The sequence below is a fragment of the Athene noctua genome, chromosome 7 (assembly GCF_965140245.1).
Source record: "Athene noctua chromosome 7, bAthNoc1.hap1.1, whole genome shotgun sequence".
Classification (NCBI taxonomy): Eukaryota; Metazoa; Chordata; class Aves; order Strigiformes; family Strigidae; genus Athene; species Athene noctua.
In genome coordinates this window covers 35,870,638-35,888,995 of record NC_134043.1, presented here as the reverse complement: position 1 = coordinate 35,888,995, position 18,358 = coordinate 35,870,638, and the positions used below count along the sequence as shown (strand labels likewise).

Genomic DNA, 18,358 nt, shown 5'->3' with positions numbered 1-18,358 from the left:
AGCTAAAGAAGCCACTAACAGATATGGTACATTACCCGCTACTTTTTCATTCAGCCTTCATTTAGTATTCAGTAAGGAAAGAACATTATCCCTAGCTGACATGTTGGAAATGGTTTAATCTGGCCCAAAAAACCAGGCCCAAGCAGTTTCAAAACACAAAATTCAGTCAGTTTATATCAGCAGATACACAATATTACAAGTGTAAACATACAACATTATACACATGTAATTACAACTTTAAAGTACACTACAAGTAAATGAGTAACTGCAATTCAACATCACATAACATTATGCAGTCTGTTTCAAAGTATAATGAATAAAGTGAAGCATTCATTTAAAGAACAAAACTAATTTGAAGGTACAAGCCTGGAACAATTTTTGGACTCTTAAAGCTGGATTCATATTGGTGTCAATCACCCACATACAGAGAGAAACAAATATATAATCCATCCAACCCTTATGTTTTTGCTGGTTAGGACAAATATCAGCTGAGGAAGGATTCTGTTTACAAACAGAGTCTGTGATGTTTAGTATGATGCTAAATAGTGAAATCTGAGGCAATATCAGCTGATATACAATGTAATTACTAACAACTGGAATTCCCATCAACTCAAGACAGTGGTCATTAAAAAAAAAAACATTAATTGTTCTTCAGAGATCTGTTACAAATGTAAGGGTTTCATTTCGGAAAGAACTGACAAACAAGAAGTTACCCCCTGGATTTTGATTCTTTCCTATTTAATCAAATTTGTTTGCTAGTATTAAATTACTATGCCATATTTTACAGAAAACTGAGGAAGCCTGCAACACAGGAAGCCAGCAAGAACCATAGGTGTGTCCATAAGGCCTCCCATCTCCTTTAATTGCACCTCAAACCCAGCTCTCATTTTTAAGAATCCGTTCCCTTTAGAGTTTGGTATTATCGAATTAGAAATATTTCCTAAAACAGCCAATTTCTTTCAGTAGAGCTACTCAATCACTAAGAAAAAAGAAAGCACTGAAACAGCAAATAAGGTATTATAAAATAATATGCATTAAGACAACACACAGTGACTTCAAGATAGGCTTTGTACATCACCTGAAAGAAAATAAAGGCTCCTTCTTTTATTAGGAACTCTGGTCCAATAAAGACACCAGGAAAGGAATCATCACCTTAACATCTAAAACCATTTAAATACAGCTCTCATCCTGGTAAGGTACCATGTTTACTTGCATGTTACTATTAGCAATATAAACATGCAGTGAAACAAGAACAAAATTTGAAGTAAATAAACCCAACTGATGACATTTCAGTTTCAATTTTTTCAGCCCAAACATGCCAAATATTCCAGCTACTAAAAATCTAAAACAGTTATATAGGATCTGTAATAACGGGCTTGTTTCCTGAACTCCAGGAATTTCATCCCTGTCCCTTTTTTAAAAATTTCAACGGAAACCTGACTTCTCAACTAATAGCCTCTTTTCTGATACTGTAGTTACATCAAATGTTAGAGAATAGCACAGATTCTGAGTCAATTACTGACTTGAATTTCAAACCCTATATTATTTTGTACTTACCTTTATAAACAAAGAATAATTCATATTATGTCCCATGTGGCTATGAAAATTACAGAACAGTTAAAATCTCTATACCAACCTGAATCTACCAGAATACTCTCTACAGAGACATTCAGAAACTCAACCACTGCTACACCTTTTAACTGAATAAGTGAGTAAGAGATGGACCTCAGTTGTATGAGGTGCTTGACAATTCACAGTTCCTGAGGAAATCAAGACATTAAACAATGCCATTACAGAACTCCTTTCTAGTCTGAACTCCTAGACAGAATCCCTAACAATAATGTCAATAAGAACTTGATTATTTTAATATACACTTTTACTGAACACATACACATTTTCATGTTATTGAACAGAGAAAAAAGATTATATTAAAAGATTTCAGGACCTTTCAATTGAATGCCACTAGTTGGACAAAGAAAAACAAAGATGAAGCCTACACTACTTTTTCACAAAAGGCTTGGAAAGAAACTTCTTGTTACCCACTCTAAGTCTTGCTAGTATAAGCATACAAAGCACATTTTCACAGATTCAAAGCAAAAAACCTCTTAAATTACATGGAAACCAATGTATGCTTTCCTACCCGCTGCCTCTTTTGCAAGTCACCTCAGTTTTAAATTGTTATATCAGAAAATAACTGGCTTCTTTCTTTAGGTCTACCTAAAATGTTCTGCAGTTATGCAATCCTCACTCAATTTCTACCATTCCACTACAAAAATTAGCAGTCATTTTCAAGGCAATTTCAGCTCTGCATGAGAAACACAAGTTTCTGGTACACAAACCAATCTTAGAATTGCAGCTCAGCACAGCATGCAAAAGACTGATGAAATTTCCAAGGTAAACAGCTACTATTATTTATTTTCCTTGGATAAATGGCATAACCCAATCTAAATGTATATATTTATTAAAAGACATGCAAAAGTATCAAAGGATTGTCTTCTCGTCTAGAAAACCAAAAGCATTCAGTTTTCTTCATGTTTCCCACAGGGAGAGCCTAGAAGTTTTCTGGCCCTTGCAACACACTATCACAAACCAGCATTACTTCAGTATGACTCTGCATACTGATAAGGATACTGTATTAATGTGACTGCACCATGGTGACAATGTGAAAAAATACTAGTTTATGCAAGTTCGTATGTACAACAACAAGCATGACAGCATTCGTCTTCTGCAATTGCCAGATAGAAAAGCATAACAATATCTCTCAATTCTTACAGACTGCAAAACTGAAGAACTCTGAGTGTTTTTGTGTAAGAACGAAATTGCTTATTACCTGTTTTCCCAGCTCCACTCTCTCCTGTAATAAGGATACATTGGTCTTTGTCCTGGTCCCTTAAAGATCTATATGCTTCATCTGACAGAGCAAAACTGCAAAGTAAGAAAGAGTCAACTGAGAATTAGATAAAACAATTATCAACAGCTACAATCTGTCCTTTATCCAGGCAGGAAAAAAAAAAACAAAAAAACAAAAAAACAACCAACCCAAACCAACAAACCTAAAACCAACCAAAGGCAAACAAAACACCCCAAGTCCTAATGTTCTGTAATTGGTGAAGCACTCACTTTTCAAAGACCCACAGAAGCAAAATGAATACTTTTTCTCATGGCTTATTTAGACTTTCTCCAGGAACAAGTTAAGCATAATCTCTTAGTTTATCTAAAGTTACCAAGCTCAAAAAAATTTAAAAAAAAAAAATCAGGGAAATTTAGGTAGCATTCTTCATTGAAGAAAATGTCAATGCATCAACAGGACGTGTTCTGTCTGAAGACATTGAAGAAAACGGAAACAGGAGAATCCTGAGCACTAACAATACCATAAGCTGCAATTTCTACTCCAAAAAGTATGAAGAAATCTCAGAACCTTATAATGGGCATTTTAAGAATTCTGGTATTGCTGGACTTTTGCATAATATGCAGAAGTGCTTCCCATTAAGTGCGATCTTAACTCAGTAAGGGTGATGTCATGTAGTGAAAGTAAAGAATATAGTAAGAATCAACAGCTTTCCTGTACGAAAAATGTCATTCCATGGAGCTCAGAATATCATGATCCTGAAACTACTGGGCTGCAATTTGAATCTAGAGGTGCTTTGTTGCCATGCGCAACATATATTTTGGAGAAATACAGATGTGTTACTTATATTTAGTTTTCTCTAGCAGTAATTTTGAGACAGAGGAAGAGTAGTATCGATTTTGTTTCAGCAGTGTTTTTCAGTTCATGGAATAAAGGAGTCTGGAAACTGAGCACTAGAACCCCTTGGGAAAACTTAAGCAAGTAGTATCTGAAAAAGGACATAAAAGCAAAATCCAAATAAGAAAGCACACTTCCATTACACAACTTAAAGAAAAAAATCTGATAGCCAAACATGGCCTACTTTTACATGAAATAAACATCGATTCAACAAACCAAGGGCTTTGTTAGATTACTGCACCTAGTAAAACATTTAGTGTTTGCATTAGTATATAAACAATATCCACTTTTAAGTAATTTGCAGTAAACAAACCATGTATGAAAACAGAAACGAACTCTCAGGTCAACACAAAATGCATAATCATTGCAGGTTCAATGCATCTTTTAGAAACTTGATTCTTTATCCTGTGACAGTTCAGTACCTTTCAATTCAGCTGATAACTACAATAGATGGAAGTGTTTGTTTTGATCATATAGTGCTTTCACAGGCACTCCACAGGCCCTTTATAGCTAAGCAAGCTCTTTGCCATGAAACTAGTTAGGCGTAGCATGGACAACACAATGCAAGTAGCGAGAGCCACAAAGAGCCTCTCCTAGAGACTCCTATTGCCACAGCTTGAAAGCTTCAAATATTAAGCCTACATATACTCAAATTAGCTCTTTTTTTTCTACCACTGTCCCTTAGGTCAGTCAGTTGTTCTTTCTGGCTTCTCTCCCCCAGAAAGTTGATGGAGAGCATGTTATATCATCTCCAGTTTAACCATCACATGTGCAACACCATTTATACTTCCTCAGCTCCCATCAGTATTAGACTCATCTCATATTTATTTGGGTTTTGGTTTTGTTTGCTTGTTTGTTTTTATGGTTGCAGCATGTTATCAGCTCAGCCATCCTACAGAAGACCAAAATAGCAAGTGAGTGCTATTCTGAAAAGGCTGGAAAATTAGTAAATTAAATACTTTACAGCTTACTATTAAATAATTACTCCTTCTCCTCCCTCCCTAGTTCCTGTCTATGATGCTCATGACATTGGTTCCCCCCCTCTTTCTGCCTCCCTTGTCCTCTTCTCTCCTGAAGCACATCTGCCTGTACAGTTTCATGACCAACCCAGGGTTCCACCTCTCTCACAGCTTTTCTTACCAACTTACATTGTCTAAAGCACTAAATTACAATTCTCTCTGCACAGGTGGTTGGGCCATCCAGTTAATCATGATCAAAGTTCATTAACTCCTTTTGATACACATACCATGGAACCCAAATTAAGACTGGTCTCTCAAAACTTAGTGCTGCTATGGTGATTGAGGCATTTGAACTCAGTAGTTCAACTGGAGGTGAAAATGTGTTTACGAGAAAGTAGCAGGCTGTAATGTTTTTAGCAAAGTCAATTTGTGATGTGACCAACATGCCAGAGAACTAACAAAAAAAGATAATATTCTGCTGCCGCTGAGACTATGACACAATTTCTGGCACCCACTTTACTGTTCAGAATCCAAGCTACAGTAGCAATAACACTTTACCAGACTGTCTTACAGGACATATTTAGGAAATGAAGAATATTAGTTGAACACTGCTGCAGATATACTTGTAAATTGAAGAGTACAATGTGTGGCACTCAGAAATGCTTATTCCAGCACACATTACAGTCTTTTTTGCAAGGAAGAAAAAAAAAAAGCAGCAGGATGAAAACGAGAGAAATAAAACTGCACTGAGCATTCACGGGCCATGGGAGAGTACGTTAATACTAATGCTGTGGTTTCCACATGTTTGACTCAGGAAACCAGCTTTCAGCAGGAAGGTAAGACCCTGAGATGCTTCTCAAACCTACAGACTAGATGGCTCATTCTGTGCGTGGTGTCCTTCAAACAATCTCAGCCATCAACTACTTGGTATTTCACTGTTGAAACAACTTTCTTGGCAGTAGTTTCACACCGGAAAATGAAGTCAGCATCAAGCACAGAAAAAGTATTCTCTCTGTTGAAATACTGAGTTATGAGTTAATCAGCTCAGTAACCATTCATCTTTTCTAACACACTGAATTTTAGTTTCTCAACAGACCCTGTCAAAATATGTTTTACTGCTTGATATATTTATTAACTCTGCCTGCACTGCCTAGTTAAAAACACCAAACAATGGTTCTTCTCCTCCCTCAGCAGAGAAACTGAGAGTCTAATACTGTATCAAGACCTCTGAAGTTGGAGAAGAAAGTGGGATTTCCTCCAGTTCTGGTTTTAGCCAATCAAGTCAGACACTTGGAATACATTATCTTTTCCGCCAATCTACATGATCCAGCAAAGCCTAATACTTCACCAGTATATCAAATATTATCTACTGCAGACAAAAGAAAAAATAACTCATTTCAAAAGAATTTTTGCATATGCACTTAGCAAAAGCTACCTAGTAGAAGTGTTCTCAAACTTACCTCTGACATTTCAACCATTGCTCCAACAATTCAACTGAAGGAGGCATAATCAAGAGCATATTTAAATAACTAAGATTTTTTTGTCTTTCCGGCATTGCATAAGCAGCATTAGACACACTTATGTCAGTGCCAAAACAAAGATTTTTATCTCAAAGAGACAGATCTATTAATTTGTCACGTTGACTTTCATGGCACATCATTACACCTCACAGTCCTTCCTATCTATTATCACCTTCTATATTTGCAATTAAAAAAAAACAAAAACGAAAACCAAACCAAAACAAACAGCTTTGAGTCTTTTGGTTCAAACTCCATTTGTTCAGAAAATATAATTTTGTGCTAGTCTCTATTTGTTACAAATATATAAAATAATTTCATTTAAGGTCATTTTAGTTTAACACATTTTAACAACCGATAGATTACAAAGAAACCTTCTATTCCTTTCCTTTTAGCATCTTTAAGAGGCACAGCTCTATAAAGTCATCATTTTGTTTAAACCACATATAACTCCTTGAGCCACCTCACAATTACAGAGCCTAAGTAAAATTTTAGAATAATTTGTAGTTTAAAAAGCAGTTATAAACCATATGTTTTGAATTAGCTAGCGTGTGTCAGCAGTGTCATTTACCATACCTTATAATAAGCTCTCCTTTGATTTTTAGGTTTCCATGAAAGACAATGACATTCTCCTACCACAACAAACAGAAATATTTACTGGAGTTCTCTTTTAGCTAAGACTTAAGTATAGAAGCAATTTGAAATCAAAACGCCACCCACACCTAGCTCAGTAAGAAGGCTTTGCTTTTTTATAGCACAGCTTTTTCAGCCACATAGCTCCAGATGGCCAGATCTGTCACAAAGTCTTAACCCAAAAATTCTAACAAAGGGAAAGAGCAAATAGGCCTTCAAGGGGGATTTCCAAAGGGCTCTGGCAATTTTCAGCTGCACAACAGCATCTCTGAGCTCTAACAGAACACAAGAGCAAGGTTCCCACCCACTCACCCCAAAACGAGCATCAACTGCTAGCACTTCATTTGAATGCTCAAGATTGCACCCACGATTACACCAGGACAAAAACCTTGCTCTTACTGTCATAAATTCAGCTCAGGAGAACTGCTCTTCTACCACCTTTTTCCTTTAAGCCTAAATCACAAGGATTAGTATTTGCCAGCTATCAGTACTTCTTTCCACTATCATTTTCATTCTTCCTCTCACTTCCCTTAGCATTCTCAATTAACAGTAATTAGTTAAGACTATCTTAAACTCCCTCCAATTGCTTTTCTCATCTACTAATTGAGTCAATTCCCTTCACTCCATCTTCACTGACTGTTGCTTTGATTCTGACACTCTTGGTCCCCATTTTAAAACATCTGTTGCTTAATCTTGGCTTGCAACTGCCAACTCATTTGTTACTTTCAAAGAAAATTAAGAAAACCTCTCGATCATTCCAATTCCTCATGAAGCAGAGCCATGGTATCACTTAATTTCTGCTCAACTGCATTTAAACACACTGTCTGGATAGCCGTGCTTATCAGAATATATACCATGCTAGACTAAAAAGAACGGCAGCAAAGTGAAAACTGTACATACATTTTTAATGTGAATTTTACAGAAAATGTAGTTTATACTAATGCTTTCAAGTTTAATTAAAAGCACCATTTAGATTCCTTTTCTTTTTCTGAATGCAAAGTACTCTGTAATAGCAAACAAATTATTTCTTCCTCTCACAACATGCAGTGGGAAAACATCAGAATCACAGGGTTTTTGGGTATAAAAATTCCTAATAACCTGAGCTCGGAACAGTAGAAGCACATTTTATGAAGTACTTTCGGGTTTTATGTTGTAAATCATCACTATCTGCTATGTATGTTCCCCCCGCCCATTGAAGCTCAGTGGAAAATTCACCATTCAGGAAAAAAAAAAACGTAAGAGATTATTTATAGTAGTAGCTCACAGTGCAGAATCATTTAATATAATTGCCCTAAGGATAAAAAGTGTACTCCCATTTTCCATAATTACAAATTATCTCATGTTCAGCACTTTGACACACTTGAAAAGAAAAGGTTGATTAGCCTGCCACTGGAGTGAATAAAGTAATAGCTAAATTGATGGAACATCAGCTAGGATAGACCTTCACAGGCAAGCAGCTGCTCTTCGAAAAATGCCCATCAGGAAAAAAAAATAAAACCAGTTTAAACACCAGGATAAAGAGGTGTGCTAAGACAGATGGAAAACCTTTTCTTCCATTCATATTCTCCAGTTTTGCTTTCCTAGTGAGCACAGAAACCTGTTTTATCAACAATACTATGTGGCTAATATACAGAGCAGAAGAGCACCTCTTGCCTGCACTTCCCCACTTTGTTATTCATGTTAGCAACTGTGACGTTATCAGATGCAGAATAAATCCGAAGCTGTGTAAATCAGCCCATTCGATTTGTAAGAAGCAGCCATAATTTATGGAAGGAAAGGGAGAGAGGGGAAGGGAGGGGGAAGAGGACACACGAAGCCATTCTTGATTTTGAAGAGTAAAACACTTTAAAACACAGTCTAATATGAAGCCAGAGAGATTTATTTTCTGTTCCAGTAGACCGGGAATATAATATACCCTCCGATGCTCATATGCACACTGCAGGTTTAGCAGAAGAGTTGATTCAGGCCAATATTCTGGGGTCTGGACAAAAAGAAGAAAATGTTCTTTCTGAAAATACTGTCTTTCTCAGGATGTAGCAGATTTCAGATGTGTCCAATGGACTTCACCTCAAAAACCTCCTTACAGAGAGGTCCAGCCAATGCTTCTTCCCCAAACACCATGCCTGCACAACGCCACAGCTCACCATAGCCCAGTCTGTCCTTGATTCTTTTCCCTCTGACAGGATGGCACACATTTCCCCTCCAAGTAAGTGGGAAGTTTTATCAGTTTTGATCACTTCGTTTATACTGACAGACCAAAAAAAAAATGTAATTTTTTGAAAACCAACAGTGTTCTTTCCCCAGCACTGTAGACAAAAGCCAAAAACACAGCCTATGATTTTCTGCCTATTTCAACAACATCTAAGGCATCTCTTCAGAGCTGCACATTAGTATGATGGAAAACAAGAAACGCCTTTTACCAGGAGCCCATGACCCAGATGTTGCATTATTTTCCTTCAACTGGTACAAAACAGCTCTCTGAAGCTGAGGATGACCGTGCCACTTTCTAATCCAGACTACAAAATAAATCCTCCCTCTAAATTTTAGCAAACAGTCTCAACCCCAGTAAGCATGTCCACATGGCATTCAACAGCTCAGTTCTGTAGGCCAGCAGTGAAATACACCCAGCAGCGTCAGGAGAGGGACCTGGGCATGGGTCCAAGGTTGGATCCTCCAAACTAATGTAATATGGTGGCAGAGCAGAGCAGTGGACAGAGCTTTGGGGCTGCAGATAACCAAGCCGACAGGTCCACTGCCTGTCCTGGTAACATTAACCCTGGAAAGCCCACCAGGGCATACCAAATTGGACTAACGTGGACCAGTGCCAGCTGTACCCACAATAAACACCTGCAGACAAGCAACAGGTATAACTCGTGACTTAGTTGCCTAAAGAAGGGAATCAAAACAGTGTACTCTTATTTGGAGCAGGTTCCAGCTGCTGTCAGCTGAAGTGAATATATACATAAACCAAGGTGGGGGGAAGCAAGTAATTCCATGTCGTGAGTATTTCAGAAGAGCAGCTTGGTTGGATTCCCCTTGGTCTAGTCCCGTTCCATGAAATTACAACAGCCAGCTGGATGCCATGTAACCAACACCTCCTCACCCATACTAACATTCAGCCAGGGGGTCTAGCATGAACAAGTAACTACCATTTCCAAGGCACAGCATTAACCAGATGAGTTTGTAACCAGAACAACCTCTCACCCCACATACCAGGCTGCGTTATCCAGAGTGGCCAACCAGCTCCTACATGATCACACGAAAGGACACAGCTTGGACTCTTACAAACCTACAGCAAGACAGGTTGTTGTAACATGCACTGCAAGGATTTCATGTTTCTTGGGGCAAAAGGCACTTCTGTTTACAAAAATAACTTTCCTGGGCCAGGACACCCTTGAAGGGAAGTACAGAAAATGTTTTCTATTGTTTTATTAAAAAAAAATATTGACTTAGATGTAATTTATTTCTTAAGATAAATCAGCACTTGCATGCTTGATTTAATGACTGCCTAAACCAGTCAACACTCCCTACTCAGTGGGTTTAGTGCAAAAGTATACACTGAACATTTTTGGTAGCCATATTTTCTGTGAGAAGTTCCAGACATTTCATTGAACTGCCAGCCTGACTGCACGCGGCCACCTGCAAGAGAAGCAGTTTCATGGTACACCAGACACGACAGTGGCAAGAGACTCACATTTCTCCGTGGACCTTGTGAATCTTTGCAGCCCTTGAGGTTGGGTTTGTAAAAATTAGGATTTATTCCATAAACAAGCACACTCCCCGGTTCAAATGGAGTAGCAAGTGGTCAGACAGCTGAATGAGACAGTAAGGAAAGAGGTGCAAACTGATTTTCCTTGCTTGGCATCTGTGAGAGTTTAACTAGAGGATACAATTTTTTTTAAAATCCCCGTTTACTATTTCATCTACATGCTAGACAATTTGAACTGCACCTCTAAGCTCTTGCATATATGTGGAAACGAAGGGGTAGTGGGACAGGGAAGAAAAGGTAAAAACAGTCATTCCCTTTCTGTGCTAAAATATTCAGACTCTCAATATTTTACAGAAAATTGAAGTAGTTTCTGTACCTAATACAGCACTGAAAATTAGGGAAGTTTGCTGGTCACTTCACATCAACTTCAACCAAATTTTACATAAAAGAAATCTTTTTCTGCAGAACAAGACATACTTTGAGTATGCTGCGGAATAGGAATAGCTCACTAAAAGTAAACTCAGCAAATAAAACTGCAATTCATTTTGACTTAGGTGGCTAAGCATAATACACATTTCATCAAAATAAAATGCTGAGAAATAATTATTCTTTATTTTTAAAACATCAGTTGTGTCTAAACACAGGTCCTTACGATTATCCATAGCTGTTTCAAAAACCCAGGCTGAGAGTACAGGTGAAGTGAAATATTTCAAAGAAAAGACTGCATAATCCTATTAGAGGAACAATGATCATTACAGCTTGACTTTTCCTGTACAGATGGGGATATATTGTTAGCCACTTTTTTTTCCTTTTCTTTTTTAATTTATTTTTTAAAGAGGACGTACCTTTGGGCTTTGTTTGAGCTTGTATGAGTAAGCGGCAGGGCACAGATGCTCCGTGTGAAAATGTCAGCGACTTCTTGATCTCACAAATGAAACCACGACAGAGCTGTAGTGGTTATGGGGTTTTCCTGAGGCAGAGGAGAGGGGAGTGCTGCCCTTATGACTTCACATGAAAAAATGTTTAGCAAACAGGCAGCGTTCCATGTTGCCGTCCCAAAAAATGGACTCCTGCTTTAGCAAAAAGAAAGCCTTGCTTTTATTTGCAGCCTTAAGAAGCATCACCCTGAAGTCAGAAGGTAGAAATAAGTAATTTCCTCCTGATGCAGTGAGAGAAGAGATACAGCAAGTCAAGTTTTGGCTTCCACAATGAGCATGTATTGCTACCACGTACTCAACGCAGGGACTTCCCTCACTGCAAATAATTTTACTGTAGAAGTATCAAGTACTCTCAGATAAGCTTGCTCTACTCTGTTAACTGGTGAATTAAAAATGAATTTATACCTTTATTCTAAAGTGATTAAACATGTTCCAGTACTCAGGGAAAGACAAACAGTGAAGTCAGGTACCCAGTTTCACATACCCACTTCACAGAAAGAGACACACTTTCAAAGCTCTCATCTCACAAGTCAACAGCATACTGCAGCACAACTAAACTCCAGTATGCTGCACACACCTAAGAGCTACAGCATCTCACATAAAAAGACACATCTTGCAATGACTTCATAGCTCTGCCTGGTGAGATAGGTAAAGAAATGTCAGCCATGTGTCAGTGTAACAGACCACAATGGAAGGCAATAGTTTGCCATCAAGAAAAAATGCCAAGCATGCCACCAAATTCATATTACAATACTGGAAAAAATAGGAGTATCACCACCAAATTCATATTGCAATACTGGAGAAACAGGAGTATTATCACAACCTCATAGCCATTTGTAAGCTAAAGTTGCTGATCATCAGATTTGAAATCCAGACTCCGTAACACAAAAGCTAGCATACATGTGCCCACAAGTTTATCGGAGACAACAGTGACAAAACTGCAAATAAAAGTGATTTAGTTATCTGGAAAACATCTGATGGGCAACATCAACACGAAGTAATTACACAGGTATGTTGCTATTTTACTCAGAGGAGTTACTGAATCGTTTTAATTTTGCAAGTAACTATTAAGTCTGCTTAACTAACCATCTAGTTCGTTAAGAAGAAGCCTTAAGCAACTTATTTTTTTCCTCCCAACTCTCTTTTCCAACTAAAGTACTACTCATGGACCCCTGGACAAAGTAGGCACTCAAGCTTATCTGAGCTTCGGAGAGCTTGTTAGCTCAGGTACAACATCAAGCTAACGTCGTCTATTCAGACAATAAAATGGCATTTACTCAAATTTGTGCGTCAGATTTGTGGCTTTATATACAAAATTTTCTTTCCATGAATGGTCAAAGCAAGAAATGAAAAGCCTTCTTCAGTGCTCAAACACTAGGCTTCAGTTCAGCCCACGTGGACTATTTCCAGGGACAATGTATTGCATCTACATCCTTGGTTGTTCTGCTGGTACTCAAGGAGGGTATCAACTGCACAATTTTTTTTTTGTCCTGTGTATACATCCTCACTAAGAATCATCTTGGAGTAATCATGATCAGTTGTAGTTTGAATTCCACAAGGTTTAGCAACTAAAAATCATTTCTGTAGTATATAAAGAGGAAACTGTGTATACAAGAAAAATGCAGATTTGAACTAATTTACTGAAATGACCACAACTAAACTTTCTTTGTAGTTCAGACCTCTGTTTGTAAACCCCAGTCCTAGCTCTCTTATCTATTCAAAACATAAGAAAAAGATTATTCAGTGTGCTAGACAGTAAATATTAAGACTGTGTATTTCCTGATTCATAACATGAAAAAGTTTATCTTTAATAATCCAAACTACATTAACCATGATGTACCCAGAGTTTTGCATAAAGTTTCTGATAAAGAGAGAGTGAATGAAAAATGTTCTGCCCACTAAAGGTGGTACAAGAGTTGGAATTTTACGGAGGTTTCTTTCAGGCTTTAAACATTAGCCTTGTTTCTGCTGTATCTAAAATCATGACAAAGGCTCCTAGCATAGCAGATGGGCATTTCCTGGTGTGTTATAAATTGCTAAAAAAAAAAAAAGGAAAGAAAAAAAGACAACCATTAAACACCATGAGACACTTCCAATGAAAGGACGACAGCTGTTCTTAATTGCAATTTGAAATCCCAGATCTTAAGAGACTACCATGCTGCCAATTCAGGAACAACATAATGAAAATTCTGGTCCGTGTACATACAGCATATAAAATGGGATTTCTCTCATTTCTGCCAGGGCCTCTACCTGCCCTCACTTTTCAGTCTGCATTTAAGAAGTGAAACACAGCATTGTCTCCTTTATGAGTACTTTTCAGTACGCAAAAAGTCAAATAATTCTAATGAAAAAGAAAAATGAAGCTATTGGATCTTTTTTTAGAAATCAAGTTACATTTAAAGCCACATGAAGTGTTCAAAAATGCTTTTATTTCCCAGTCTTGCCATAACATCAGTCAATTTTCTAATTGGAAGAACTTCATTTTATTAAACAGCACAAAAAAGAGCTCATCTTAGTTCTAGACTAGCCATAAAAATGAAGAGCTGGAAGGAGAACTATTTGAAATGTTGAGAAGAGACAAAGAGCAGTTATGTATTGACAAATTTGGAGAACTGCATTACAAAACTGAAAAATTATTGCAGGTCATTTATTTAATTAAGTGCCCACTTCATTCACAGAATTCAGTCATACTGAATGGATTCCCAAGCCTTTTGTGTGTATTAGAGGGATTCTACTTTATGTGACAATGCGAATTAATTTTAAAAAAATCTCAGCATTTTATGTCCTAAAAATATTAATGGCATAATATGAACACTAGTCAGAACATTCCAGGAAAATGAGAGAAATGGGATCTGGCAAAAAAAGTTAAGTTTAGACTACTGAAGCATTAACACACATCTCCAATTATCCAGCATATATTAAGGATTATTTTTTTTAAAAAATTATCTTTGCTCTAACAATCTAGCCAAATCCCAAACTTTTTTATGCTTACAAATAAACATAGACTGTAACAAATACACTCGCATGCAAAAAAGGGAGAGAGATCATCACAGGTAACTAAAAACATTTGACTTGATCCCCAGCATGACTGAAGTCAAATGTGAAAGTATGCTGTGTACAGAGGTACAAGTAAATATTTGAAAACAGTTCTGAAAACAAAGTTATTTTGTTGAGGCTCTAAGCCAGCAGTTACTTCATGAAGGATGCCTCTAGATTATTTTCCTTCATATACCGTGACGACAAACAGAGATTTAAAGAAGCATGTGAAACAGATCTTAACTGTTTCCCTTACAAACTCATTATGTTTTAAAGGTACCCAACTCTTGCATTCTTACAAGCTTCTTCAAAAAGTCCACTGAACACGTGGATGTTGGCTAGGATTACACACAGCTCTCCAAATGAGAAACTGATGGATGAGCAGGTTCTACCGCAGCCAGGTGGGTCCTGTCCAGAGAGGGGGGCCTCTGGCAGCAGGACTTCAGGAGCTGTGACTGATGGTACTGCCAACTGGTATGGCTGTGGAGACCAAAATCATTGGTGAGCCAGTGGATCTGGTGCTTTCAAATAATTTCGTCACGGCAGTACATGCTGCTGTAGCTTCTGAGACACAAACAGATGCTGGAGGGTGAGACCAGAGGCAGAGTCCTCTCTGCCCCCAGGGGTGTTTTGGGAGATAGTTTTGTCTTGATGTTTTTTATATCCCCTGTAGTCTATATACTATACTCCTTCCTAGCCTAGCAAGTGTTCAAATACCACAAAAGCACAAAAATCCACCTGGACTCCACACAGCGGGCCACCTGATGTCTGGGTGAGCCTGTGTGCATGCAGCTGTGGCAGCTCCACCCCACCTGTGCTACAGCTGGCTACACACAGCATGATATATTTTCACATTGGAAATCTTGTATCCCAGACACTTACTGAAGAATGACAGCACCAGTGCCATACAAAAAGAATTTAAAGGGCCTTTTCATTTCTTACTTGGGGCAGCGCTACTTAGAGGACCGACGGAAACTCATCAAAGTGAACTCGGGAATCCAGACTAAATGTCACTCCAGACCATTTTAAAAAATAAAATAAAGCACAACATGCATTTATACACTGCTTTTCCAGGCTGGTTATACTTGTTGGGTTCATTTTTTGAGCCTCCTTACAACCACACATCCTGCTATAAATCAGTTCCTGTATTATTATGCATTATTACAAAATTTCATGCAATCTAATACCAGCAGCAAACAAGCAACTACTGTTCTTGTCAATAAGGCTATATTCACCTCTGAAGCACTAGGGTGAGGTGGCTGCATTATGTGCTATCCAAACCAACTAAAATAGCCCTGCTCAAATTTCAGGAAAAAGCTATATTTATTGTATGCAAGAGAAACCTTGCTTTATACCCTCAGTCTTCAAGATCACAAATCACTTCCACAATGCTCTTCAGAGAATCACACAGCCATTGCAATATGGCCACATCAAAACTGCCTTCCTCAAAACTCTGTTTTCTCAGAAGGATTTCTGGGGTATCCTACCAAGTGTAAAATTTAAGAAAATTTAAGTGCATCCCATGGGCGCGCCGGCAGCCTGCAATAGAAGCAGCTCTTCTCAGGCATGAAGTCCTTCTGACCCTTGAAGCAAGTGTGATGCTTCATCCCCTTTTCATCTATACACTTGAAGGATTTGCATTCATGGATACAACATATCCAGTACTGCCTCACTACAGAGGTTAAGAGAGTAACAAGTCCAACTCCTTCCAAAATAAGATTTCAGTATTCTCTGTAGTGGTTTTTTCCCCCCATTTTTCTTTCAAATCATTCATAGCATGGGTTTAACAATTAGATACTGGCAGTCCTCCCTAATTGCTATTTATGATTTCTGTCAGACATAGATGTTCCCTCCCTGCCCAGCAGTTAATTCTGCCAGCTAACCTCTGAAGTGACCATCTTCCCTCAACTATAAACCTCTTCTGAAAGAGGCACACTGACAAGCCACTCGAACAAGTCCAAGCACTGTTCACTCGAACAAGTCAGGAATTATAAGGAAGAAGAATAAAAGGTCTATAAAAAGGCGATACTGCAAGGTGAAGGGGGGCTGCGCTGGGATTTTAAAGAAAACACACACCCAAAAAAACACCCCAAAATGAAAGCAAATGAAGATGAGGAAAGGACAAACTGAAAAGGAAATGTTAAAATAAACATACCAGGACAATGAAAGACACTAAACTATGGCACAAGCTCTCACCCCACCATTCCCTTCTTCAACAAATAAAGATAACTCTTGTGTATCTTAAAACTCTGCTACCTTTTGGGAAAAGCTTAGTTTTACATAGGCAAAAGCTACACTTCACAGCTGGGGCTTTATCATGCCCTTCAGATAAAAATATTGGCTTTAAATCAAGGAGGAAAAAAGAGTTACTGTAATCTTGGTGTTTCCAAGGATGTGGAATCCTGGACTACCAGCAAAAAAAAAAAGCGAGAAGCAAAAATGTAACTTCTATATTCCTTGCTTACATTGACTCAAAACTTGAAAAGGAAACACCAAATTGTATCTATTGTCGAAGTAACTGCAGATATCCGCAGGATAATGATTTGTCTCAATAATTATTATGACAATCGCTGAAATGGGGAACATTAATAAATTCTTCATTCTTGCATTTTAATAGGCATCAGGTTGGTATCTTTGAGCTTGTATCCTATATAAAGGTAAGCTGGTTTTCAGGAGTTGCCTGCAAAAGTTTTAGTCTTTCTAAATTGGAAAACTATGGTCTCTTCAGAAATGTTTGACTTAAAACAGCTGATAACAAGTAAATAAAATATACAGCAAAATTGCCTAAGTGGAATTCAACAGATGTCTGATAAAAGCCTTCTCCAGATACTTTCCTAATGTCCTAGTTATTCACCATAAATACTTCAGTGCATAGCTAAAAAAATGCACATTGACTCTGAGCTCTTATTTGCCTGTAGCTTGCTGTTAGCAGTACAGTTGCCACTATCTATTCTGTTCCTCAAAATAATCTGTGATTATTGTAAGGTGAGCAGGTAAGGCATTTCAGAACATAAAGGGGAGCAAAAAAGCCACATGCCACTCTACCTCCCAGAGATGGAAAACGGCTAGTAACCAGGAAGAGATAGCAGTCGATAAGGAAATGCAAGAAAGCACCTACTCTGCAATCCCTTAAAGCAAATCTGTTACTGGTAGGAAAGGGATACAGCACGGTGGCTACAAATAAATGGTACGATAAGCTATTTATTTCCTATTGCCTTCACTTCAAAGATGCAAGCAGCTGCCTTTGTCACTGGTGGAAGTCAGTGTAAATAAGATAGGCAGCTTGGCTCTCTCTCATGTCTAGCTTACCCACAAGGTAAGCAAAACAGCAATTACATCAACTGAAAGAATAACTACATCAACTGAAAGAGCAGAACAGAAGTGTTAAGGACTGCACAAATCAAGCAGCAAACTGTTTGAACACTGAAATGTCATATTCTGCTCTGTCAAGTCAGAGACAAGTTTGATCCTGCCTTGTAGATAAAGACAAAACCAGCAAGATTAACAAAACATTGGGGGAAAAAAAGCAATTAAAAGGCTTCATAAACTTCCTATTACAGCTATGCAAATAGCCACAGACTATGAAAACAATAATTCTGGTAGCCCTAGAAAAGTAACACTTTATTACATGGTGCCACAACAACAGAGAGAAAATGAACTTTTAAAGGGGGGAATAAACTATTAAAACCTCTTTGATCAAACTTTATCAGGTATAGCACTATCCAAGATCACCCGACCAGAAACTTTCTCCCAGAAATTCAGCTTGGCTGCCCAAAGTTTGTCTGTGGCCTTAGTTTCCAAAGATCATAAAAAAAAAAAAA

At 37.9% G+C, this 18,358-nt stretch overlaps 1 protein-coding gene across 7 annotated transcripts in view; it reads right to left on the bottom strand.

The window, feature by feature from the left end:
- Window positions 1–18,358, bottom strand: part of MYO1B (myosin IB) — a 171,678-nt gene that overhangs the window by 60,830 nt on the left and 92,490 nt on the right. For all 7 annotated transcript variants that reach the window (XM_074910655.1, XM_074910657.1, XM_074910656.1 and 4 more), the window contains one exon: window positions 2,831–2,925. In XM_074910655.1, coding sequence (XP_074766756.1) covers window positions 2,831–2,925 — 95 coding nt within the window. The remainder of the gene's footprint in view (window positions 1–2,830; window positions 2,926–18,358) is intronic.